General features: G+C 38.6%; 1 protein-coding gene across 1 annotated transcript in view; it reads left to right on the forward strand.

Annotated features, from left to right (window-relative positions):
- The window catches only part of RBM39 (RNA binding motif protein 39), a 27,961-nt gene extending 468 nt beyond the window's left edge, over positions 1 to 27,493 (forward strand). Inside the window, 18 exon segments of the mRNA XM_026037334.1 lie at positions 2,814 to 2,876; positions 3,099 to 3,155; positions 3,157 to 3,171; positions 4,737 to 4,786; positions 6,154 to 6,348; positions 10,783 to 10,848; positions 10,975 to 11,028; positions 12,305 to 12,422; positions 13,007 to 13,159; positions 13,926 to 14,063; positions 14,861 to 14,926; positions 15,669 to 15,873; positions 16,058 to 16,135; positions 21,911 to 21,943; positions 22,914 to 22,989; positions 23,135 to 23,240; positions 26,325 to 26,403; positions 26,495 to 27,493. Coding sequence (XP_025893119.1) covers positions 2,826 to 2,876; positions 3,099 to 3,155; positions 3,157 to 3,171; positions 4,737 to 4,786; positions 6,154 to 6,348; positions 10,783 to 10,848; positions 10,975 to 11,028; positions 12,305 to 12,422; positions 13,007 to 13,159; positions 13,926 to 14,063; positions 14,861 to 14,926; positions 15,669 to 15,873; positions 16,058 to 16,135; positions 21,911 to 21,943; positions 22,914 to 22,989; positions 23,135 to 23,240; positions 26,325 to 26,403; positions 26,495 to 26,595 — 1,641 coding nt within the window. The 5' untranslated portion in view covers positions 2,814 to 2,825 and the 3' untranslated portion in view covers positions 26,596 to 27,493.

Genomic DNA, 27,493 nt, shown 5'->3' on the forward strand with positions numbered 1-27,493 from the left:
GGTCGCGTTGCGGGAGCCGCGTGAGGCGGCCCGCGGGCAGCGTGCGCGGGTCGGGACCGGCGGGGGCAGCGGCCCTGCCGCCTCACCGCCCTCCCGGCGCGTGGCTGCGCTGCGGCCCCCGCGTTGCCGCTGGTCGGGGGGCAGCGCGCCGAGGAACGCGCCGAGCGGCGGGGTGTGCTGAGCGGATACAGCGGCCCTGCCCAAAGTGCCGCTTCCTCCCCGCCTGCTGCAGTTCTCGCTCGTCTCTCTTGCTGCTTTTTCCTCTCGCAAAACACGAGCGGAGCTGTCCTTGCTTGGAATTTCTAAAGGGAGTGATTTCAAGAAGGGAACCTTTGGGATTGCTCTTATGCATTGTAACAGTTTAAAAGGATGAACTCTTATTTCAGAGTGCCGAGCAGATGAGTAACAGTAAATCTGTTTTCTCTGTGGTTTGCCATCAACACGATTTCAGGTGAAGTCGTTGTTTGGTTTAATTTTCAGAATTGTCAGCTGTATAAATCTTTCTGAGGCAAGCTAAAAGTTTTCTAAGAGTTAACTTGAGGCTTGTTCAGGGAGAGAGATCTTGAATTTTGTCACAACACTGAGATAAGGTTAATAACCTGTCTTGTGTGCAGTTCTAATGAAAAGTGTCTCTATGCAGCATTGCTCTCGCACAGAGTTATAGAATTTGTAGCAGGCCTGAGTCACGTAAACTAGTAAACAGGAATTCTGGTGAAAACAGTGTTATTTAAATTCATCTTTTGTTGATGGTACAAAGTGTACAGATTGCCGAGAGTGATACCAAAGGTCTATGTAACACAGTATTTTGTCTATGACAGTGACTAACAGTGAATGTCTGAAAAAGAATAAAAGCACAGAGTAATTATATAGTGATATTTCTCTCACTGTGCTCTTCCACTCTTCAGCTAGTTCTGATTCAGAACCACAAAGGCATGTTACTGTCTTTAATGAAGAGGTTATTCTGTAAAATTGTTAGGATTTCTTTTTTTTTTTCCTCTTTGAACACTGCAAGATTTTGATTCTATTTGATTTCTGTATTAGCACTCCATAGGAGTGGATTCCATGGCTAAATGTTGTGTGATCAAGGACCTTTGCTCTGAACCCGCTGTATAGTTTGTTTGACTCTTAGTCTTGTTTTGGTGAACATCGGTGATAGTTACTCCATGTTCACGTTGTCCAAACGTTCATGATTTGTTTGTCCTTTTATCATGTTTCCTCTTTTGCCTGCTCCTCTTCAATATGAAGAACCAAATTCTGTCTACTTGTTTATGTTAAATTATATAAAATAACTCACTTGAAAATACAACCGGATGGTAGTTGTCAGCAAGGGGAATTCTTGTAAAATCCTGGGTTTGACTGATGCTGTTTGGTGTTATTATTCATACCTAATATTGAGAGACTTGCAGTGAGTTTAATGTGTGGTATCTGCATAATTTGAGAAGCTGAATATAAATACTCTTTTAAAATATAGAATTTAAAGCAGTTATGTAAAAACTAAAGATAATCATATTTGTGAGTAATAGGACTTTAGCCCAAGAAGTAGTAGCCAGAAAATAAGGTTAGAATGCCTTGTTAGTTAGGATGCCTTGTTAGTTAAGCTGTTGAGTATGAGCTTTGCAGTGCTATGATGTAGCAAAGAGAATGTGCTTTATTCTTGGATGTACGAATGGAGGAAGGCTGAGTGCAAGTGGGGAAGTGCCTTGCTGCTTACATGTGATGCAATTTTGGTATAATATGCTCAGTTCTGAGGTTGGGACTAGCAGTTTAGAGTCTTGAAGAGCTGAAGAGATTTCGTTATACCGATTGGGTCTCTTAAACAGGACAGTTTGCACAGTTCCTACAGCAATGCATTTGAGAGAGAGTTAAGGATTTTCCTATTTTCCTGCATGTCTGTGTATCTTAAATATAAGCATGCATTGAAAAACAAAACAAAAAAACCCCACTAATTTTATGTTTGTGCTAACTTAAATATAGGAGACCGGATTGATGATGATGGTTTTGTTTGTTCTTAAAGCAAAGGGAAAGTGTTTTAGTAAGAGATTTAAGGAAGTCTTCACTCTTGAGATTAAGAATGAGTGTTTCTTAAAACTTAAAACTATATGTTCAAGGGGAGAAGATATTAAAGATATTAAGAAGATATTAAATGCCACAGGCATTCAGTGTATAATGAGGACAGGAATATGAAATTATTAACATCATTATTGGGAGAGGAAATAGGTGCTATAATGAAGAGTTGTTGTCTGAAATTTGAGACAGGACGGATGCTGTGTATGCTCTAGTTGCTCTTAATGCTTGAATCATGACTCTCCTATGGCCTGTGCTATGCAGAGGGTCAGATTTATAGATGAGCATAGTGTTCCCTTTAAATCTTTCAATTGACAAAATTGATGGTGGTGAATGCCAGGAAGCTGTGAACAGGTTCTCCTGAATGTTTGTTCTCAATTGTTCAGATGTTTGTCTTGCATTGTCCTTGGGTCAAGCTCTAGTAGTTCTTAAAATGGCCACCAGACCTGCATTTCTGCTTGATAAACTGTGTTCTTTGTTTGGAAAGAAACAGGTGGCATACCTCTGGGCTTTCCGCTTGCTACTCATATTCGATCGCCTTTTATTGTTCACAGCTATAACTGTTTGGTGTCTTGTCTCGTGTTCTTCATTGTCTCTCTGGGCAACCTTCATTCTAGTGTTGGAAATGTCTTACAAGACAGCGCTGTGTGAACTTGAGACTACGCAGTGGTGGCGTCTGAAGCAAAAGCATTTTGGAACATGAAGTTCAAAAGCATTTTCCTTTCTCAGAAGCCTTTTTCTTCTTTCAGGTGTTCTGAAAAATGGCTGATGATATTGATATTGAAGCAATGCTTGAAGCTCCTTACAAGAAGGTGAGAAAAATGTGCCAGTGAGGTCCTGTTTACCTTAATTTAGCATTATTCATGAAACTACTGCTGAACTGTAAACTAACATCCCTGGAGCCCTCATGATTTATCTTATTGGAGATGCATTACATGTAACTTGCAAGTAAATATATGCTGTTAATGTAATTATTTTGTGCAGTAGTTTCACTTCAGCGTGATGAATAAATGCCCATCTATCTCTCTTTGTAGACTTGCCTAACGATATCTCACCTCTACTCCCATGAATTCACCTTTGATTCCAGTGTGAACTGTCAATCATAAGGTAGTAATTGAGTGACGTATCGCTGTACCGTGGTCCCTTAGGTTAAAAAAAAAAAAAATAAAAAAAAAAAAAAAAAAAAAAAAAAACCCAAAAAAACCCCTCCCAAAACGAAACCAAACAAAAAAAAAAAACCAAACAAAAAACAAGAAACAAGCCAAAACCTCTCCTAAAATTGCAAGGTCCAGTTTGGTATAGCAACAAGGTGAATGCAGTGGTTTGGGAAAATAGCAGGGTTCCAAGAATAACCTTTTCACCAGTCCCATGGCAAGTAAATATTTGAACGGTCTGCTCTGTGCAAGAGGATTGAGACTCACTTTTAATGCAGAAGACTGGTGGTGGTTAATCTTCTAACAGGGCAGGTGGAAATCAATTGCTGAGTGAACGAATTTCCCTAAATTCTTGGATCCCTGAGTAGAACGTTCTTAGTAAGTAAAAGACAGTATCACAGCCTGCGATATCGTTCTAAAAATGTTCTTGTATTCTTCTGTCCTAATTGTTTAATTAAGAAATGCCAATTTTGAATCAAATTTTTGATTAGTGTAGCGATGTAACAGTCTTTTACCTAAAGCAGCAGCAAATGAATACTGTCTTTTTTGTTTTTCACCAAATGGTGGTGAAGTGTTAACATTATGCATGCATTAGCACTGATTTCACAAGAAATGTATATAAAGCCTAAGTCACTTAGGAGTTGTACTTTTGATGTAACTAATGTAATTAAATTGTAAAGCAAGTATACAAATTATATGGCAGCTATTGTTAGTCTATTCTGCAGTGTTTAATGCAACCATGTCTTGAATTTTGGATGAGCATTTGTAAGTTATAAAAGTGTACATTTAGTTTATGTAATATTTAGCACTTATATTGAAACTTGAAGAGAAAAATGTAAATTGTTATGTTAAAATTCTTGTATCCTGGTTTAACATGGATATTTTCCATGTAAACAGGTATGGAAATAGGGAATGTTTAGGCTGGACTGGTGGATTATTGATGACTTTCTTGGGAGTCGACGACGTTACTAAAGCAGTGTGAATCCCTGTTTGCTTCAGGGCGAGATGTGTGACAGAGGTGGCATCAAGCTCTTACAACTCTCCAAGGAAAATGAGCGACGATCTCGGGAATGACATCGGTCACAGGAAATCGATAGTGGCTGGCTGCTAGCACAGCCACTGGGGCTTAGGCAGAGATATAGCCGTGGTACTGATCAGAGGGGCACACAAACCTGAGACCTCCTCTTATATTTTATAGAAATAAACATTTAACCACTTGAGTGCTGAATTCTACAGGATAACTTACTCTCTAAACCATGTAAGGAAGTATCTACAATTAATATACACTCTTAAATGATGTAATTCTTGCTTTTTATAATTGTTTGACTTAAATTTAAGCAGCAAAGTGGTTAAACATGCCTACCTAAATTTTCTAAACTTTCCACATTAAACTGTAAACAAGTAATTTAGTATTAAAATTTTTGTTTTGTATTTTCTTATTCCTATTCCCATTACCCTTTGACCACTTGAAATGTTTCCGCTTCGTCCTCACGATGTTCTTCTATCAACCCTGCTTAGGATGAGAACAAATTGAGCAGTGCCAATGGCCACGAAGAACGCAGCAAGAAGTGAGTGTTTTATTTATATCTTGCATGGGATGAGGGGAATTGCTGTTTTTAAACTTTATAGTGCATGTCAGAAGTATCCAAGCAAATAAAATACAAAAGCTTGAACTTTGCAACTACAAGGATTCCGAAATCATCTTTTGTTAACAAACATAGTTAGACCGTTATCAGTGATGTCACCAAAGTTACAGAAGCTGCTAATTTCTTAGCATCGGATAAAAATACAGACTTGATAGGTCAAGCATGATTCATCTGCAGTGCACAATTGATTTTACATTGAAAGATTCTTGATTACATTGAAAAAGATTGTTGGAAACTCTTCCTGCCTCCTTAAAAAAAAAAAAAAAAAAGTGCCTTGTGGCTATTTTATGGCTAGTTTTTTAAGTACCTGAAAAAATCAAAGTTTAATCCTAACATTAGACTTCATCTGGAATCTAAAATTTAAACTTGACTATAAATGAGATTTGCATTCTGAAAAAAATGTGATTCCCTGCATTGCACACTAAATAAAGAGATGAGTCAAAACCAGTAAAAATTGGATCTCCTAGTATTTTTAAGTCCTAAGTTTTTATCAAGTAAAAATTCCGTACCTGACGTGCAGAGCTGTGCTTGTATTAAATGGCTGTTCTGAAAATACAATCTGATTTGAGAAGGAAAGTTAATGTTAGTTAACTTTCAAAAATAGTTATGAGTTCATTTTGTAGTAGAGTGCTTAGAGTATTAGAACGCTTTCTGGCTCATTTCCTCATTTTCTGGCTCGTAGCTTAAGATCAATGGGATCCTATCTGTTGAGTAGAGTTGTTTATGATGTATTTGTCTTTCTGCTCGTGATCCCGCTTCCGGGTTGGGTGTTAACTGTTTGTGCATTCCCCTTCTGGAGTTATTTTCTCTTCTGTTTTCCTAGTTGTACTTGTGTGCATAATTTAAGACTTCTGTGTTCTGCTTCAGAGTCAACAATTGCTAAAAAGTTAATTATTACCATACTGAGGTGTTCTCTTGGTATGTAGCCTTGTTTCCAAGAGTTTTGATTTGATACAGCTGTTGCTCATATAACTTTCTCAAGAGCTACACTGTTTTGTGTGTGGATACTGACAGAATACATTCTGCTGAATAGTAAGATACATGCAAGCTATGCAAGAATTCTGTTTTTCTCATTGGTTAAATGCGCCTTACAGTTCTGTCCAGTTTCATCATGAATGGAAGCCGTGTCCTTTTATTTATTTATTTATTCCCTATAACTTACACCAGTCATCCACAAGGATGTTTGGAGTCTTTTGCCTGAAAAGCTGTAACTGATAGTGGGTATTTAGAAGCAGCTGTAACTAACACTGAGCAACAAGTGTAACCAGAGTTGTACTTTTGCTTCTCAGGAGAAAAAAGAGCAAAAGCAGAAGTCGAAGTCATGATAGGAAGAGGAGCAGAAGCAAGGAACGCAAACGAAGTCGAGATCGTGAAAGGAAAAAGAGCAGAAGCCGGGAAAGGAAGCGGAGCAGAAGCAAGGAACGCAGACGCAGTCGTTCTAGAAGTAGAGATCGCAGATTCAGAGGCCGCTATAGAAGTCCCTAGTAGGTTATTTATGTAGAGTTGTGTTTGTGCCATTTCTGTGTATGCTTTAACTATGTGCTTTCTAAATTGGTACTTTATTCATCTCAAAAGAGGGTTGGGGGAAAAGTTTGAAGCGAGTGGATGTGGAATAAGAGTGGATGCCTATCTTGTTGTTAATGTTCCTTCTTGTCCTACCTCCTTTGAGGTAGGCAACAAAGCCAAGTGAGAGGAAAATGTGCAACTGTATAAAAGTTGAATGTGAAAATTCATTATAGTATTTAAATCTTGAGCAAATATTCTGAGTACTGTAATTACCTTCGTCATATGGACGTGAAGGTTTTATTCTTAAGAGTGGTCTGTAATTTGAGGCTTATGACTCACCTTTTGCCTGCGTTCCTAAAGGTACGGTGAAAGAGGGGTGGGGTTTTGTTGTGCGCAGGTGTTAGTGCTATTTAGATTGTGAACTTGTACCACTGCGTAGTGGTATGTGGGTTACGTTTTCCATTTAACACAAGAAAAATAACTAAGAAAGGTTATGTTTTTAACTTCTAGTCAGATATTTTGTTTTTACTGAGCTGCTGCTTACATGCATGTTTGCTGTAGTGTGGTGTTTTATGCACTGCTTGTGTTTTGTCTCAGTAATGCCTGTTACATATTTGCCCTGCTTTTTCTTGGACTTGTCTAGAGGCTGTAGAAGATGCTGTACTTCAACTGTTTAAATCTGCTTTTTGGCTTGAGATAGAAATTCTGCTGTAGGTTTTTCTTCACAGTTCTAAAGCGCTTTTAAAAGCCATTTTTTATTGATGAGTTTTGCTCTAAAATTCTCATGGATTTTTTTTTCTATTTTGTCCTTGCTTTGTCTCTGTTTGCTTTCAAAAAAGCAGAAAAAAAGAACTGTCTGCATCACAAGGCTTTCAGTGATTAGCCTGTGGTGCTGCTTGTCGTCTTTTGCCTGGTTCTCTTCTCAGCTGTTGTCAAATCTCAGTGCTCAGATCACGTCAGAAGCATGCACTTTAAGGTGTTTTTATTCATGGCATATATTGCTGTCCATGAGCAATATCAAGACAATTGAGAAGATGCTGTTTCACTTCTGATGTTCTGCAGGCATGTATAGTTTTCAGCAAAGTGGATGCTTCATGAAGATGTTGCTCCTAGATCCAGGAGTGTGTTCCTTTGGTACTCTTACAATATCAACAAAAATGCCTGAGCTCAGAGTCTCATTTTGCACCAATCACCTGGAAGTTGGTGTTCTCGTGCTAAAAATATCTCTGGGCTCTGCTAAGATCTACTGTGGCTCAGAATCCTCAGTCCAGCTTTTTCTTACCTGCACCGATTGTTCTACATAATGCCTCACATTTCTAGCTAGAAGCCAGAAGGTTTTTGAACAGATTCAGCATTTCCTCTGCTTTCCTCAGTTTTGCGTGCTTGGAGATCATGGAACATGTTATCTCTCTTGCTTTGTCTCTAATATCAGGCCTCATCTTTAGAACAGCTCTGGGCTCTGAAGAAGTTGGCAGCTCTGGATAGTCTGTTTGCTTTCTGCAGCTTTTTTGCTCCTGTAATGCTACAGAAACAACTTGGGGTGTGCCAGTGCAGCCCTTTGTGCTCAGAACTGCCTATTAAATAGGACCCTTTGAACTTGGATAGAGTTTTCAGACTTCCAGAATTAGCCTGCTATTGCTCTACTCCAGTGTGTTGTCACCAGGATAGATATCCCATCGTGTATCTGATCACTTAACTAGGAGAGTGCAGTGACTGCAGGCTGCTGATGCAGCTGGTCCTTTGTTCCGCTCATTGCTTGGTGAGCTAATAGATTCTTAACCTGGAGAAATTTGGTAGCTTCACTTTGGGGACTTCTTCCCTGTTCTTGCATTTCTCCATAGTTGTAGGTTTCTAAGTTGTTAGAGATGGTTGATGATATAACAAAACCAAATATTCTAGTGCCCCTTAAAGAGCTTGGCCAAAAGTTGTTGTTTTTGATATGAAGTGTTGTGTTTGCAGCTGGTTCTGAGTTGCTGGATTTGGCCAGGCAAATAAGAAATTTAGCTTTCAATTAGTTAAGACATGTGTGGGGCACACTCGTAACTTCTTCACAGGGACACTGACTGTTAAGTGGCCACCAGCTGGATCATCTACAACCTGCAAATTAACTACAGCCAGCTGGTGGGTGATGTCTCTTAATCTTATCAAGCATTCTTGGAAATGATTAAAATTAAACTGTTATATAAATGCGAAGATGACTCCAAGATTTCAGTTTTGGCCCGTTGAGGTACCAAAAGTAAAAGACTTCCTCCTGGGAAAGAACGAGTATAACTCAAAGGTTATCCTCTGTTTATTGAAGAGTTCTGTAGTAAGTAGATGTCCTATGTGGAGGATAAATCTTTAGTTCTGGAGCTGAAATCTTCAGTAGCTTGCTTCCTGCAGGTAGCTTTGGATGTACCAAAAATTGTAATTTTTTATAAAGTAGCTACTGTTGGCAGCTTTGTCAAGTTTGTGTTTGACAGTTAACAGTAAAAAAGATCACCTAGCAGCTGGAAAATGAGTCTGAACTTTTACCTTTTGACTCTGTTCAGATAATTCAGAAAGCTGTTAATACAGCTAGTGCTGCTGTAGATGGTCAGATCATTCAGTGTTTTCTTGGATGATTAAATGCTAAGATTTTGGGGGTACAGAAAGTACCCTTGGTTCCTTTATAAAATCCTTGTTTAAGATACTTTCTTTAAACTATGAGATATTTTTGCCATGGGGAGAAGTCTTGCAAAAAATTCTCTACAATATTGGGGAAGGGAATTTTTAGTGAAGATAATTCTGAAAGAAATGAGAAGTAAACTTAAAGACTTTTGAATCAATCATCTCTAAGCATCAGATACAGGCATTAAATATTGTATTTTTTTCTGAAATCAGGTGACTTGCTTGCATTGTTCAGTTTTCCCAGTGTGGTGGTAGTATTTGTTCTTCTCATGTCTTGCCTCTTAGATGTTTTCAGTTACTTTACTATATCTCTAGTACTTTGCCAAATACTCTTGTGTAGACATCTGGCTGACAAATGTCAGCTGCCTCTTAGAGTAGGAAATGTTTAAGCTTCTCAGTTGCTATTCTGGAATGAAGAATTTAAGCAAGTGCTGCAAGGAAGACCAGCTCCATATGTGAGGACTGAAAATTTGTCATGTTTTTCTTGGACTTTGGCCAGAGCTTGCCTTGTCTGAGATGCATATTAGACTCTTAGATATGACTGAACAGCTGAGAACTAGTCTTATTTGAGCAGCTGTTTTCTGACGTCATTGTTCTCTTGGGCCATGTGGCATCCCATAAGCTTAGGAAACATATTTAGCTAGATTTTGGTTATATGCACAGGTTAGCACATCTGGCTTATTGGAAGAAAATTAACTTCCCCAGACATAAAGATAAGTATTGCTTGTGACTCAGCACTTCATTATATGGTATCAGGAACCACCCAACAGCGGCAGAGTTCTTAGAAATTCTGGAAGAAAGAAGAGTAGCTGGAATAGTGAAGGACGGGAAGAAAATAGGACAGAAGAAAGCGCCTTTGAAATCTACACCCTTTCCAGAGTTATCTCCTCAGAAAAAATCCATTGGAAATACACCTCACGGAACAGTGCTAAGAAGCACTTCAGAAGATTGCTCGGCCTGTTGTCTTGTCCCAGGGAGTTTGAGGATTCTCTGCTCAGTCTGTACCAGAGGTCTAATATGCCTGTAACTTGTTGAAGTTACTAAATGTTAGTGTTTCATCCATGTGTACCCATCATTACTTGTTTATCTGCAAAACTGGGATTTTATTTTATTTTATTTTTTTTTGGAGGGGAGCAGGGAAGAGAGGGAATCTTTATTTTCATGCTCTCGGGCTTTTGCATTAGGTTTAAGAAGACCAACAAGATTATTTTTTTTCCTTTCACTATCTCACTGTTCTTCACTGTTCCCTAAAAAGTCGTCCTTGTGATCCTTGATGGGTATTTAGTTGGAGTTTGAGTCACTTAGGTGGTTTATTATGCGCTATCCATATTGATATGGACAACATTGCAGCATCTTGAAGGAGCATCTGTATGTGTTTCGAGGTAACCGTAAGCATCTCTGCTCCCCCAGCAGAGAGGTCTCCAGAGCGCCTCCCTTGCAGGACTTTGCAGGGAGCTGCTTAGGGTTCGACTTGCACCTTAAATCTCTTTCAGCTTTCAGTTTAAGGGGGTGCTCGAGCAAGTAGCTATGCACATAGGAATGTGCCATTCAGTTCTTCCTTGGAGTCCTCTGTATTTGGGGATTTTGAATTGCGAATGAAACTGAGCAGGGAAAATATTCCATTCCTCCTGATTTGGTGTAGTTTGTGCATGCTACGGGTATGGCTAACGGAGAAGCGCTCGTAACGCGATGTGAATATAGACAGGAGATCCTGAATTCGGTGCTCTGGTAAGTAATGTCTGTGTTCTTTGCTTTTGCCGTAGTTCTGGTCCAAAATTCAACAGTGCCATCAGAGGGAAGATTGGTCTGCCTCACAGCATCAAATTAAGGTTTCTGCGTTTTCTCTACTTCTTGTTTGTTTGTTTGTTTTGCTTTTTCATTATTGATAGGTTTTGTTTAAAATCAAGCCAGTATATTTAAGGGTTTTTGATAACCTTGCTGATCTGTCTTTACAGCAGACGACGCTCCAGAAGCAAAAGTCCCTTCAGGAAAGACAAGAGCCCTGTTAGGTAACAATTTTTATACTTTAAGCTTGAAATAATGGATGACTGTTCGCTGTCCCGATTACATTTGCAAGAAGCTTTTGAAGCTCCTCATTTAGAAAGGAAAGCATTGAAAATACGCTGTTGCTTTCTCTCTATGCAATAAATAGTTCCCTCAGCTCCCAGGATTAACAATGTACAGTTGTAAATCAAGTTGACTTTCAAAGCACATCTTGCTTAGCTTTTCACTCTTCAGTATTTTCAAGCGCTTTTTTTTTTTTTTTAAGTTTATTCTAATTTAAATTGCTTAATTTTCGTGCTAGGTCTCAGTAATCCTAAATAAGGAATGGAAAAGTACTGCACAAATGTTTGCTTTTTGTGTTTGGTATGTGTTGATGTTACTTGTAGAAGAGGCAGATAGCTCTTAAATCCCAGAAGTGCTTATCCATTCTCATTCTTACAGTTTGTCAGTTAAGAGAATTGGATTCAGAAAACTACTAATTCAATTATTCTTTAAATTAATACAATTAAATAATCTTGCCTTTTATTTATAGGCAAATTCTTAATGAGATACTTTAGTTCACATTATTGTTACATATTCTTAGACATGTTTTATATATAAAAAGTAAAAAGAAATACATTACTGAAAGTTCAGTCTGTGACTGAAATTTGGGTTAATTGCACAGATAGCAATTTCTCAAGCAGCAGGCCATTTCTGCCTTCAGTTACTTCTGAAGGAAAACAGATATTGTTTATATTTGAAGCTTTAACTTGCAGAACATAGAGCCTCTCCTTTTGATCAGTGATCAATATCAAAATAAAAGTACCTTAATGCCTCTGAAATCAGAGACTACAATAATTATTTAGTATTTAATTTTATTCATTTGTTTTGAAGTGTATTGAAGGCTGCTAACTTTCTTTGAGTTCTGCTAGGATAAGCTTAAACTACGAAATTGTACGATGGCAGGGCTCTGTTTGTGTAGATGACGGTAGCTGTAGTGACTGTGCAGTGACCACAGGTGTTTCATGAGATGCATAAGGTCTTAGTTTGCAAAGCTTGGGGAAAGGAAAAAAAGGTTTGTGTTATTTGTCTGAGAGTTTAGACAAAGACTTAAGTCTTCTTCTAAACCTGACTGAAAATTACCCTTTAGTGTTTGCAGTGGAAATTGGATTAATCATATTAAAGGCTTATATTAGGTATTCCCTTTGACTCTTGACAGCTGCTTTTGAAGTACAAACATTTGAAGCATTATTTGTAGTCCTGTGACTAGTTCCCTTATTTACCTTTCCTCTTACATTCCAGAGAACCCATTGATAATCTTACCCCTGAAGAGAGGGACGCTCGAACAGTATTCTGCATGCAGCTGGCTGCAAGAATTCGACCAAGAGACCTGGAAGAATTTTTCTCTACAGTAGGGAAGGTAATAATAAAAAGGTTAACATGATTCTTAATATTTTTTTTCAAGTCCAGGATTGCTCTTTGCAGAACTGTGAATAGATGGCTTTTTGGAGTGACTTTTAAAGGATTTTTCCCCTATGGAGTGAAGAACTTTAAGCCTCTGAGCTTGGAAACGTAATCAACAGTGTATTGTTCAGAGTGCAGTCTGATGCAGATCATGGGGATGCAATTCAAATGGCTTCAGATATTTCTCAAAAATGTCAGACGTTTAATATATGGCTTCATAGTTTAATTTTATCTTTGAGATGCTTACTGTTGCATCTGTTGTAAGCTTCCCACTTAAAGCATTGACATAGAGCAAGTGTTGTAGTGTCCCTGTTTCTGAAGCATGCTGTGATTTTTGAATCACAGTAAAGGCAGCTTGCCTCTAGAATATGTTTAGGAAGGTAATTTGATGCTAGTCTAGATCTACAGTCTAATTATAAAGGCATTGATTTGGCAAATAAGTGTCTGACATATTAATGCGTTTCTGAAAGTTTTAATTCCATTTGCTTTTTCCTAGTTTAGCCCTCATATATAAAACACAGCACTTCCATTGTCTTTCAGGTTCGTGATGTGCGAATGATTTCTGATAGAAATTCCAGGCGTTCAAAAGGAATTGCTTATGTAGAGTTTGTGGATGTTAGTTCAGTGCCTCTGGCAATAGGACTAACGGGACAGAGAGTCTTGGGTGTACCCATCATAGTACAAGCATCGCAGGTAAGTAAACAGTGATGAACTTAGTGCTAATAAGGTTGAGTAGTGCATGAAGGGAGTTAAAGGCTGGGAACTCAGAGGAGTTTCTAAGAGACAAGGATGTCACCTGATTTCATCTTAAAGAAACTTTTTAAGTGAGGCTTAGCAAGTTGCATAATTAGCAAAATAACTATTTTTATCTTCTGTTCACATTTTTAAAGGAAGAGTTAAAAGTCATAACGTTCATAGAGCACTAGAACGAAAGGTGAATTTTTGTGAATAATGGCCTTCAGAATCTTAATGGATTATGCCCCATTATGTTTGGGAAGTCTAGTGTTTGTAAATTTGCTTATCATTGAATATATTAGAAATGATTAACAAAATAAGATACGAGTGGACCAAAAATTGACAGGTCAATTACACCAAAATCAGAGTGGTGTAAGATTACTTTTGAAAACACTGTTCTAAGCAACCAGTAATAACAAAGCTATGGAAGCAATACTAAGCTATAGCTGTAATTAAAACTGCTTTCCTGGATGTGTAAAAAGCAGAGTGGTGATTTGTTAGAAGCCACAATTCAGCAATAATCCTTCATTCTGAAGGTTTTTGAAGCCATATATCTATATTTAGTTATAGTCTTGGATTTTGTAGGGTTTAATTTAGTCAGATGGACATTGTGCAAGTTTCTAAACGGTGATGTGTTTTTGTTATTTATTTTTGAATTTTAATTTGATAGCTGTTTGCTCATTCTTTTTATTGAATTCTGACAAAGTGTGTTTTTTGTTTTCAGGCAGAGAAAAACAGAGCAGCAGCAATGGCAAATAACTTGCAGAAGGGCAGTGCTGGTCCCATGAGGCTCTATGTGGGATCGTTGCACTTCAACATAACTGAAGATATGCTTCGGGGAATCTTTGAGCCATTTGGCAGGGTAGGTTTTCACTAAGCAAAGTCAGTGTGTTGTAGTAGTTACGATTATCTGAGAAACCTTTGTTAGTTCTCAAATGGAATATTGAAATAGCTAAGCTTTGTGCCCACGGTACAATGTCTTTCTATTCCTTCAATCCCTCTGCATCCAGGAAGATTAAGGTACTGATAAGATATCACCCCAGCGGTGGAGCTAAGCTACATTAGGAGACTTACAGACAGAATTACGATTTTTTTCTTCATTACATATTTCCCAGGCTTGCTTTTTGTTAATAATGCATATTTTCTTTCCAATACTATTCCATAGGTTCTGGATGACTCTAGTTTTTTTTTTTTAAGTTGTAAACCTTTAGGCGCTCTCAGAGCAATAAACAAAGATTTAAAGTATTCAGTTTTTTCTTAAAGCCTCCGCTTACCTGCTTTTTCACTCTTAAAAATGGAGTTTCTTGGCACGTGAAATAGCATGCCTGTATTATTTCTGTTGGGGGTTGATGTCTGTGTGCTAATTGACTGCTAGAATGCCACATGAACATCTGGTCTTTGTCTGTGACTGGAACCATCTTAAAAAAGGATAAATTTAGTATCTCCCACCTGTTTAGCAGTATCTTCTTTAGTTCTGACATAAAGATCTCAATATCCGTGCACTAATCTGGACTTGAGGGAAGAATGAGGAGCTCCTTAAAAAGAAAAAAATGTTTCACCTTCATTTATGACCAGTTTTTGTTAGGACTATATGTAGGCTTTGTTTTGATATCTTGTGGCTTATTTTAAAGCACCTGATACCAGTTCTATTCTTTTTAGATTGAAAGCATTCAACTGATGATGGATAGCGAAACTGGACGTTCAAAAGGATACGGATTTATTACGGTATAATTTGGATTATCAGAATTCTTAAGAAACTTAATGTACAATCTTGTAGTAGCATAGTTAATGGAACAAATCACAGTTAAGTCTTTTCTTAGAAATTTGATGTCCCTGGGAATGGAGGAGTAACTGTCTCCTTTCTCTGCCAGTTCCCTGTGGGTGTTTTGGCTGATTTCTGTATTTAGAGTGGGAGTAGTGTCCTTCTGTCTAGTGTTGCAGTCAGTGTCTGGTAAAGCACTGCTGTTTCTTCAGGTAAACAAAAAATAGTGAAGACTGGCTTTTGTTAAGTGCCCCAGGGGTCTGATTAGAGTGTTAGGAGAAATAAAATTCCAGAGGATAAAACTTCGGGAGCATCTTTTCTCTTTGCCCTTATATCTATACTTTTGTATGCTCATGTGTCCTACATGGCAGCAATTTCTTATGAAAAGAGAAATGAAGCAGAATGTCCACTAGGAGCAGTCACTAGAATCAATAAAATTGAAGAAGTGACTCTTTCTTGCTATCCTTTGAGAGGGAACTGCAGTCATAACTTCTGTTAATTGAAATATCTGGGTTGCACTTTGTACCTTCAGCAGTCATGTGTATTTCAGTATATTTCCATCAAAAGACAAAGTGAATATGAGAAGCTGTGCAAGCTTGATAATGCACTGGTAAAGAGGAAAGGCAACTCTGTATATTACATGCAGCAGAGGTGGTGTGAAATCTTCTGGCAGGATTATTGAGTATTTTTTTTTCCACTCTACAGTTTTCAGACTCAGAGTGTGCCAAAAAGGCCTTGGAACAACTCAATGGATTTGAGCTGGCTGGTAGGCCAATGAAAGTTGGACATGTAACTGAGCGCACTGATGCATCCAGTGCGAGTTCATTTTTGGACAGTGATGAGTTGGAACGGACTGGAATTGACTTGGGAACAACTGGCCGCCTTCAGCTGATGGCAAGACTTGCAGAGGGTATGTATGGTGCTAAACAGGAGGAGTGTAAGAATAAGGAAGCGCTTTGTATTAATGCTGCACAGAGCATTATGCCAAATACCTTCTTAAGACTTCAGCAACAGTAAAATTTCTTCTGTTTCTGCTCTCGAGTTCCTGAGTGAAGAATGCCTGCTACAAAGTATATTCATGTTTTCTTTTTTAGGTACAGGTTTGCAGATTCCCCCAGCTGCACAGCAGGCTCTGCAGATGAGTGGATCATTGGCATTTGGAGCTGTGGCAGGTAAGAGATGATGACCCCTTTATTTTTCCAGTTTTTTTTTAAGCAGTGATGATGTCAGCTTTGATGGATGTGATTCACTTTGCATTATTTTTGTCAAGACCTTCACCTCTGTCTTTATTGCTGATATTAGTGGGAACTTTAGGGTTCTACTGCGCTGTAGTTATTGACAGTTAAAAAAACACAGGCGGATAATTGGAAGGGGGCTTACCCTCTGCAGAGTCCCTTCTGAAAAACTGGAGCTGTACCAGGGCCAAGAAGGTTAGTGGGACTTTTTGGAGGACACAGCAACTAATACTCAAAAACTGATCAAATACTTACTGCGTTACATTCATATTAGAGGTAGGTTTGCATTGTATGTGCCCCAGACAGGAAGAACAGCATATGTCAGTGAATTCATGTGTTACTTGGGAGATGACTGTAGTTTGCAACCTCTGCAGGTGGGTGTTTTGTAAGGCTTTAAGGAGATTTTTCTGAGAGATTGAGGATATGATTTCTACAACTGCTAGTTCATAGCTGAACATAAGCAAAAAATTACTCAAAACTAGATAGTATAATTTCCCACAGGAGCATGTGTGGGAATTTAGAGTGGGATTTTTCTGGGTTTTTTTTTTGCTAATTTAAGAAAACTATAAAGGGAGAGAAGTTGTGGTAGCAGTGGAGAAGACTTAAGAGTGTCACAAACAAGTGGATGCTGCAGTTTGTATTCTTTGCCAATTTCCTGACACTTGCATATATATTTTTTTTATATTCCAGCAGCTGTAGATAGTTGCTTAATAAAGCAACTAAGATAGCTGTAGATAGAACAGATGAGCTGTAGATAGTTGCTTAAAAAAGTAGTAGTTATGTGTATCTCTAGAAAGAAATTCATGGAAGAAAAGGGAACAGGTTAGGGAAACAAACATGATTTGAAGAGCAAGTTTTTGTGTTGGAGAAGAAATGAATTAAAAAAAAAAGAAAAAAGAAAAGAGCTAGTGCAGAAGTAGAGGAAGGGAAAACAATGCTAAAATGAGATCACCTTTAATATAGGTGGCAATGATATGACAGTCTGATTTGGGTACGGTTGTGGTCAGGAATGAGGAAATACTTTTTAAAACAGCAATCTTCTTCCCTCTCCCTGTATTCCAAACAAATATGCCAAAGAAATCCGAACTCAAATTGGAAATAGGACTAAAAATGTTCATGAGACCTTATCTGTTAAGCCTATGAATTGGCATAGGGCAGCATAGCTGTGAAGAAGCAAATGATAAGGTTTTTTGAAGGATGTGCATGTTCAGTAATTGCAGAAATGTGGTATGGAGAAGCATTATTTATTGCACTCATACTGTATGAAAGAAAGGAGACTTAATTTAAGTAAACTGAGGAAAAAAAATTCTTTGCTACCATAGTCATGAGCTATCCCCATTGGAGATTTCATTATGGATAAAAGATCTCTTTACTCTTATTAGAGGAAATTACTACCAAGAATTATGTCATTATGGGAGACTTTAACTTCCCTGATACAGATTGGAGAAGAATTGCTAGTAATAATGGTGGGGCCCAGATATACCTGGATGTGATATCCGACAAATTTCTTCATCAAACACTCAATGACTCATGAAGAGGGGATGCTATTTTAAACTCATTTTGGTAAGTAATGAAGATATTATGGATGAGAACAGAAATTATCATTGCCTGAGTGATAATGAATTGCTCAAGTTAAAATGAAAGGATAAACAGAAACAGGTCTGTAACTAAAGCTTTGAAAAGTGATGGATGAGGAATTTCAGAAGTCATCTGGTCTAAATAACTCCGGTGTCTGAACAGGAAGGACACACAACACTTCAGTTCCAAATTGGTAGTGCTGTATTGTATCGATGTGATCGAACGAAGAAATTATGTGGTAGCATTGGACTCCCCCATCTTACTAGGTGGTTAAGTACCTCAGAAACAATCTGGGGGAAGAAAAAAGAGTAAGCAAGGAGGCTGTGAAAAAGAGGGAAGGAACAGACTAGTAATAAAAACAGTATTTTTAGTCTAGGAAGTGGCTAAAATAGGAGTTACCAGCAATCATATTGAGTTAGACCTTCTAAGAGATGTGAAAGCAGACATGAAGAGAACAAAAAGTAGGTCTGAGAGTGAAATGCAAAATTATTCAGATGCCTCAGAAAACCTTCACTGCTTAATTTTTTTTGAAAGGATGCTAATGGTGGCAAAGTTTGGAATTTGAGGAATGTCAGATGCAGTATAGATTAAAAAGAAAGTGATTTGTGAGTAAAGTAGAAGAAAATCTAAAAAGAACTGAAAATTCTTGATTCAGAGGAATAAGAAAAGTTGTATTGGTGATAGAATAGGCATGTGAACTGTGAGGTCTCAAATCAGATACAGTATAAAAAAATAAATTTTAAGTATAACATGCTGTAGAACGGGGATATTTGTTTTTAAATTCATAGAATCATAAAATCATTTTGTCATCATGGTGGAAAAGACCTTTACGATCATCTGGTCCAACCATAAACCCATCACCCTCAAACCTGCTAAACCATGTCCCGAAGTGCCTCATCTACAGCTTTCTTGAACATTGTCGAGGATGGGGATTCCACTATTTTCCTGGGCAGCCTCTTTCGGTGCTTCACCACTCTGTGTATTTTTCCTAATATCTAACCTGAACCTCAGCTGGTGCAACTTGAGGCCCTTTCCTCTTCTCCTATTAGTAGTTATTTTGGAGAAAGCAAAGAAGACATACAAAAAAGGAAAAAGGAAGAAACATCATCTGAGCAATTTGTAGCCGTGTTACTCTGACTTCACTTCTATGCAAGTGTTTATGCTGTCCTCCAAAAGTCATGATAAAACCAAAAATGATTAAAATATAGCATACTTTTCCTTGGGAGCTATTTGTAAGGACTAACAGTGTTGAAAACTCACTCCTCTGAACAGAGGAGCTGTAGTAGTAGAATGCTTCTCTCTGAGCTTCTGATGTGTGTCCCCCTTGGAAATCTTTAAGCTAAAGGAGGATTGGCTAGTGCAAGAGACATGAAATACGTGGGCCACTGGCTCAGTAAGAGGGCTGTGGTTTTATTCAACGAAACCGTAAAACTCTAAGAATGTTGTTGAAATGAAAGTTCAGTTTTAGGAATGGGGCTATTTAGTATTGATATTAATAACAGTGGCAAAAGAACTGAGAATGAGGTGATTAAACAAACGGGGCCTTATCAGTAAGGAGTGCATGGGGCAGCATACATTTTTAGTCAGTTTGTTTTTTGAAACAAATTATAGTTATTGTCTGGGAGCTCAACAGCAGAAAATAACCACCAATTACCAGATTTTTTACTTGATGGGTGACTAAGTATGAACTGTCCATGTGAAAAGACAACTGTTGAAGGAACTGTGTTCCTGGAGGTGACATATGTGACTGTCAGACCTCACCAGTAAATCCGTGAACCCTTCTGGTCACTGATGTTCAAGATGAACCAGACTGAAGTAGTGAGGCTGCTGAGGTGAGCAGGAGAGAAAAGAATCATCTTGTGGGAGAGTGGGAACTTGAAATTTATTCCTACGGAGCAATTTCATCAAGAAAAGTAATTGAAGCTAACAGTTACACAGCTGTGTACTACTTGTTCTCTATGTATGTACTAGCTGAAAATGAGAAAGTTGAAATAACCATGAGATATAGAGCAATCTTCTAACTGGAGTGGTGGGTCAAAACATGCCTTTTCAGAAGGAGTTTTCTGTGTTTATGTAAAAGACCAAGTAATGGTGTGCCTGCAATAGTGAGAATTAGGCATTACTATCCAGGGCCTCTGTTCAATCTGTTGTGAATAATAATTTGGGAAATATTTGGCTTGTTTGTTTGAAGCTTACTTAAAAACATGCACTCGGTTTTGGTTTCTTTTAAGACACAAAATGGTTTGATAGATATTTGTGTATTTCTACTTTACCCTAATAAGTCTATGCTTTTCACTCAAGCTAAACTTGTTATTTTTAACTGATGACATATGCAAAACATACCGGAAAAAGTGATTTTGAGCTTAGCAAGACAGATGCAGTAATTTTGGTTAAAACTGCATGTTTTATGTGCATAAAAATGCATGTAGCACTACATGTTGTTCTTAAAGTTCATAAACAAGGTTTTTGTGTTTTTTGACTAAATTAAAAAAAAAAAAAAGAGAGAATTTTCTCCGATCACGAACAAGGGGAAAATCCAGCTCATTGGAGAAGAAAGAAATCGGATGGAGTGTGTTTCAGAGGTAGTAGGTAATTAACCTTTGAAACTTGCCAGATCCCGTAATTGATCTCTGCCGGTTTGGAACGGGCAGAGCCCGAGCCCTGGGCCAGGGTTGATGAGCTGGCCGCGTGCGCAGATCTGCTGCGCTTGGGTGCGCGCGGCCGGGAGCACGGAGCTCTGCGGCCGACGGATGCCTGGCGTCTGGTGGGAATTACATGTGTGCTTGTGTCAGAGCTGTGGCGGGAGAAGCTTTAATCCTCATCTAAGTAGAGTCGTTTAGGAGATGTGTTTGATTAAAGAACATTTATTTGTTTAAAAGCAGTAATTAAAAAATTGGGTAATAACTAATTTAGTAATTAGTTATAGATTCACCCAAATCCATGTGGACCCCATGGGTTTCTGGAGAGAACACAGCCTAGGACAGTCCTCCCCATCATGGGATTTCTCACTCTGTGGAGTTGAGGATTCCTCCCTGTTCAGAGCCAGGTGAGAAACTCACTGCATTCAGGCAGTTCTTGTTACAGCTCAGCCTTCAGAGCTTGCTCCTTCCATCTCTTATTTTTTCATGGTATGTGTTGTTCTATGGAAGTCATTTGGAAGGTACTTGAGCAAGGCTTGTGTTCAGGGCTGTCATTCTTTAATAGCAAAAAAACCCCTTAACTCCTGCTGATCCTTCAGTGTTTTGGGGGGAGGGTCTGTAAAAAGGGGAAAAAATAATGGAGAATTGACTGATTTTCAGGTATTTCCGAGTAAGCATTTTCAAAGAGCCAGACCACATTGATTTCCAAATTAGTGAATAATAAGATGATAGCTGCTTTGAATCTGCCAGCTCCTTGTGAGCGTGTAAATCCAGCTTGGGCTTGAAGACGTTTCTGTCTACGTTCCCTGCAGCCTGAAGTTTCCTGTTGCTGCTGTAAAGGTGCTCGGCTTAGCGCTTGGGCTGTCCTTGGTAACAACCGGCAACCCTGTGTTTGTGTCTGTTCCCACTTTCATAAACTGGGACAGCTACGTGTTTGTTATTAAATGAGTAATTTTTTTATTTGGCAAATTAAATGTTTTGAATGATTGAAAATATTTTAAACATTGAAATAATTTGTCTTTGCTGCATATCTATGTAAAGATAACAGCTGAAGTTAGTTCTGCTAAAATGAAACTTGAAAGCCTATGTTGCAGAATTGTTAGTATGGACAATTCTACTTTTTTAAGTTTAATGTCTTTAAGAATTGCCATATTTATTTTCTCATGGAGCAAAATACATTTCAAAATACAAATGCACAAGTGCATATTAACCTGTGTAAACTAAAGGACATAATCATCTCTTTCCTTTTGAAGTGTTACTTCTCTTTGAAACGTGTTTACCTCTGTGGTTATAGAATAAGCATCAAGTGCTGAATGCTTGAGGTGATCAAATGAAAATAGCAAAACTTCTTACCTCTAGAGAGGAGCAGTGGGAGCGGGTTATGGTACTTGCACAAGCTCATGCCACAGAAGTGCAGGCTATAATCTGGCTGGCAGGTAAATACACAATAGTACTGGCAAGCGTGCTAACTGCCTTGTGGTCTCTCTTTCTTTAGATTTGCAAACAAGACTCTCTCAGCAGAATGAAGGTAAGCTAGAATTTGATAGCTTGTCACCAGTAAATGTATAAGAATTTACTTTGCAGTTGTTGTCTGGATGTGAAATACAGCTGGTGTCTGTCCAGAGCCTGAGAAATGATAACCTATTGGTCTCTATAGGAATTATAGTTTATATTGATTACTGATATATGAAACACTTCACCCTTTGTTTCTAGCTTTTCTTAAATGTTGGACTAAGCTGTGTCCTATGTGTAACAAAGCATACACAGTGCGTATGTTTTTTGGGTTTTTTTTTTAAATTTTAGTATTTGTTAGAAGTAAATACAGATCATTAGAGAACCAAGAGGATGGATTCTGTCCAATGGATTCAGTCTGTGATTTGGGTAAAACCTTGCTCTGCCTGGACACCTCTTAATGTCTTAACGTCAACCTCCCCTCTACGTAATTATTTCAGCCAAGATTGACAGCAGTTAACTTCTTCTTGCAAGGGCAGCCTGTGGGACAGTGCCTACCTTAAATTAGATGCCCTGTGATGAGAAATGATAGTGACTCATATTTCGTAGTTAGTAGGAAAGAATATAGACCTATTCTAGAGTTAAAATGTTTATCTCTAATTGTTGCATGTGCTTCCTGCGTTAGTCATGCATTTATTCCTTAGAAATGTGTGTACTTGAAGGATAATTCATGTGCTGAAAACATTTTCAGAGTTCCTAAAATTGCTTGTTACTCTTCCAGTAAAGTCAGATGAGGTAGTTGTGCTCTATCCAGCACTGCTACCTGACTTGCATGCTAGAGTAAATGCCCTAATAAAAAGAAGCTTCTGCTGTAGATCTCGTTTAGTTATGAATTGTGCTTTCTTGTCTTTTTCTGTCTTAAGACTGTACCTATTACAGTTCAGTGTTTAGAATTTTAAAGAACAAATAGAAAGATCCACTTCTAAATTGAACTGCATATAGAGGATTCTCAAGTTCATCATTGCATTTTTTCCTCCTTGAAACAGTTCTGGCTGCAGCTGCTTCTGTACCACCACTTGCAACCCAGTGCTTCCAGCTTTCCAATATGTTTAATCCTCAAACGTAAGTAGTTACTCATTACCTGTGGGAGATGACATGGGGGAAGCTGGATAGAATGTTGTAGACTTCTTTTTCTGATGGGCTGTGGGGTGGATTTTGTTCCAGTTCATTCACTTTTTCCACATCTGTCCTTTTCTTCCCCCTACAGTGAAGAAGAAGCTGGCTGGGATACAGAAATAAAAGATGATGTGATTGAGGAGTGTAACAAACATGGAGGAGTTATCCACATCTATGTAGACAAAAATTCAGCTCAGGTATGCCTGCTTTCAGGGAGATGTGTGGCATGTTCAAGGCTTATAGCAGTTCTTTAGCGCAGTAGTCTGTTCCTACAGATTTACAGAGATGGAGTTACTGAGGAAATGCAGGCTAGAGAACAGGAATTTCTTTACTTCTGGGCTTTGCCTTTTTCCCCCTAAGGTTTGTTTTTTCCCACAAGACAGACTTCTGGTCTCTCTCTTACACACAGCAGATTTTGGCTCAAGGAACCCACTGTTCCAGCAGACTAGCTGTGCCTAGTCCCATTCCTGGAAACAGTTGTCTTCACTAATAGCATTGTAGATGAGTCCTCTGTCTTGCAGCAGTCTGTTAGAGTGCCTGGAGCTGTAATGGGGAGGAAAAAGTAAAAAGAGGTGATGCTGTTGATACAGACTCAATTACAAAGCATCACTAATGCTGAAAGCCACCTGTCATAGCACATAGGGTTTCCATTGCCCTGCTTGTGAAGATGATTTTTGCCTAAGATCTTTTCACAAGAATTGCTGAGATTCTAAACTAAAGATGACCTGCATTCCAGATCATAGTTAGCTTACATTTTTTCCTGACTTTTTGAATAGGACAGAGTAATTCTATCCATTGTTAGCATGGATCCTGAAGTATTTCCCTTTAACTAGTTCTACAGCAAGTAGAGGTTGTAGACTAGGCGGTGTGCAAAAATCCCCCCTGTTGGAAAGGGGTGTCAAGATGGCAGAATTGATTGGGAATACAAAGTCATATGCAAAAGAGAGCTGTGCTCCCTGCTGTGTTCACAGCTGGAGTACGCTTCATTCAGTAGTGGCTCTGTTGCTGGACAGATGATGGAAGAAGCTGATAGCCTGTCAGGATTTTAGTAAACAGTTTATTGTTAGACTTAAGTTTTAAACCTGATGTTTATTTTGTCAGTCTGAACAGAATGGATTCATGCTTGAAATCCTTCTATTTCCTGTGGCATTCCTATTCCAAATATAAGCCTGCTCTTTTTGAAGGAGTGCTGTCCTTTAGTGGATATGTGAATAGTTAGCACTGACCTGGATTCCTGACCTAAAAGTCAAAGATCTGCATTTCTTGAAAGGCATGTACTGAATTTCGATTCAGGATCATAGGGACTGTCTCAGCTGTTCTGACAAGCACTTAGCGAAAACAAAGTATCTTCTTTCAAATCTCCTCTGCAGATTTTAAGTAATTGTCATAGTGGAAGCAAATAGGTCGTTCTAGTTTTTGTAGCTGTGATTTTGGACGGGTCGGAAAGAAGGTAGGTGGGGATGGTTTGTCTGTGTCCTGGACCCAATTCTCCTCTTTTGTTCCAAAACATACCTTAATGTTTTTCAGAGGGAGGAATTCTGGCAGTGCATAGCGATTACTGTGAGTTTTCTATCTCCATGAGCCTAATGGTCCAACTTTCCCAGAACTTATTTACCTGATAACCAACTTTTTATCCCAAGTTGTTATCTATTTAATTTAACCACATTTAGATTTAAATGAAGAGAAAGCCAAACACAAAACTCCAGCCCTCGTGTTCAGTTCCATTTGCTCAGATTCTGCATGGTGCATCTGGTTCGTCTTGGCAAATGGAATTAAAGAAGGAGTTGCAGCTACCATACAACAAAAGAGCCCACTGTCTGTTATGTGAAAGCCACTTTATCCCAGCAATGCAGGGATAGCTCAGGTATAGAATACCTCTTGATTTAAAAATACGCACACACATACATACATATATAAATATGTATATATTTATATAAATGAGTTTTGAGTCCCTGTATTTTCAGCTCATGTGTGTAATTTCCTGCCTTCTTGGGACTTTTCCAGACTGCTGGATTTTCCAGGTGGAATGCTCAGTAGTCAGTAGTGAAGGGTTAGTTTGATATTTAAAATATAGATGTTAGAAAATATCTTCTACCACAAGTATTTACAGTGTGGTGTTTTAAGGATAAAGATATGCAGCAACAAAGCCTTAATTTAAAGGTTTAGGCAACTTGTATGTCTGTACTGGGGAGACCTAAGCAGAGAATTTGTGTATTTCCTGCTTAATGCCCAAAACAGCAATTTTCTCATGCCTTGGTGTGGTCTGGTGGCGTTTTTAATCTCCCATTTTCCCCTACCCCAAAAGGAATGAGCTAATCACAGTGGCAAAAGTTTGTACTGGCTGGAGCAGACTGTGAAGGAGTGTGCTGGATTCTGCTTCTTAATGTTTTCTTTTCTCTGTAAAATAATCTCTGCTCCAGCTGGAATCTGATCTGTTGCAAGAATTCAGTTGTGTGCAGGTTGTCACACAAATGTGCCTGCATCCCTGTGTGTTCCCTGTGCTGCCCTTTGGACTACTGCAGTACCTCACATGGCTCAGACTGGTGCTTAGCTTGCAGGTAGAAAACTTCAGGCATCTTTAACAAAGATAAGATTGGACTGATACATCACATGAATTTAATATCTAAGGTTGTTCTTGGCTTATTGCAATCCAGTCCCGTTTCCCCCCCGCCTTTACCCTTACTTGGGTAGAAGCAGATGCTGAAGTGCCTGTAGAAGAACTGTCAGTAGCTGCCTCTCTGGAACATCCTTTGTGTCTCCGTGGGACCTGGGAGGGCTGAGCCCCTCTGGAAAGCAGCTGTGAACTTAGGTTAAACATTTGTAGTTGACTATTAATGACATACAAAGCTTGATGGCAAGCCTGCAGGGGAGGTAGTCAAACTTGGTGTTTTTTTCCCTAAATGTTAGGTAAATTCGGTACTTAGGAGATACTAGATGATACTTCAGACAGAGCAGTGCATTCCTGCTTGCTGCTTTCAGATGACATTTTACAGTGCACTTACCAATTACTTCCAGTTTGCATTGGGTCTGCTTTGGAAAGACCTGCTTTGGAAGGTGCTTCACGCTGAGTAGGTGTTAGGAATGATGATGTTTGTCTGCAAAAGCAACCAGACCCCACATCCAGGACTTCAGTTTTTCTCATGCTCCGTGTGCAGTGACGATTGATTCCAGTGGAGCAGGTTTGCTTCCATGGCACCCGGGTGGTGGAGGCATCCGAGTAGGTCGAGCGGGAGGAAGGAATTGTCAGACTTGTAACCCACTCTGCCACTTGTGTGTTTCAGGGCAATGTGTATGTCAAATGTCCTTCGATTGCTGCTGCCATTGCAGCTGTAAATGCACTGCATGGGAGGTGGTTTGCAGGTGAGTGGATTTCATGTAGAGACCTCTGTTTGCTTGTTTGTTTGTTACAGAATTTAACCATGCTGAATATTTATTTTAATCCTTTAATTAGGTAAAATGATTACAGCAGCGTATGTACCTCTTCCAACATACCATAGCCTTTTTCCAGATTCTATGACTGCAACCCAACTACTGGTCCCTGTTCGACGATGAAGATGGATTTAGTCAGTTTTGTACATAGTTATTTTTTGGAGGAAGATTGAGTTATCTTTTATTTAGATAAAACTAAAGGAAAAGATTTAATGTCATTTTTGTGTACACTTCCTGCTACCTTTAAAAATAAAATGAAGTAAGCAGAAATGCAGTGTGTTCATTCTCCCTGACTAGCATTTCCACTGTATACAAAGCTGTTGACTTCTTGTTCTGCCTTGTAATTCTTGTACATTTACTAAGGTGATCTGTAGGAAAAGAGAAGTAGCTCATAGAAAACAAATTCTCTGTTAAAGGCAGATGGGACATAATGACATTTTTAATGTTTCACGAGCCTTTCTTTTAATGCAGCAATTACATTTTACATTTCACTAAATGTAGGTGATCTGCTAAAGGTTAATATCGGAGATAGACTTTATGAAGGAACGTATTTAGTGTTTTGTATAAATGGAAAATTCAAAAGGCTACTGAAAGCTGATTCTGGTTGGCCACTCAGCTTGCTTTGTGCTGAATAATTGGTAAGAATAGAAGGATTGAAGGGTTTTATTTCTTGATGGTAACTTTTGATTAATGTATCTGTAAAAGTTTCTTTGTAAATACTGTGTGAGGTGTGTCTAAGTTTCCAAACAAAACTCTCTCTGCATTTCCAGTTAAGTTTCTCTGTATGCAGTGCACAGTTGCAGGATTTCAGCCAAGCCTGAAAATGGGCAGGAAATACAGAAACATGTTTTGTTCTGGTTGCATATAATCTTTGCTCTTTTTAAGCTCTGTGAGCTCTGAAATATATTTTTGGGTTACTTCAGTGTGTTTGACAAGACAGCTTGATATTTCTATCAAACAAAGACTTTCATATTGCAACAATCTTTGTAAGAACCACTCAAATAAAATTCTCTTAAAAAGG

This window comes from Nothoprocta perdicaria, unplaced genomic scaffold (genome assembly GCF_003342845.1).
Source record: "Nothoprocta perdicaria isolate Ctin4 unplaced genomic scaffold, notPer1 scaffold_196, whole genome shotgun sequence".
NCBI lineage: Eukaryota > Metazoa > Chordata > Aves > Tinamiformes > Tinamidae > Nothoprocta > Nothoprocta perdicaria.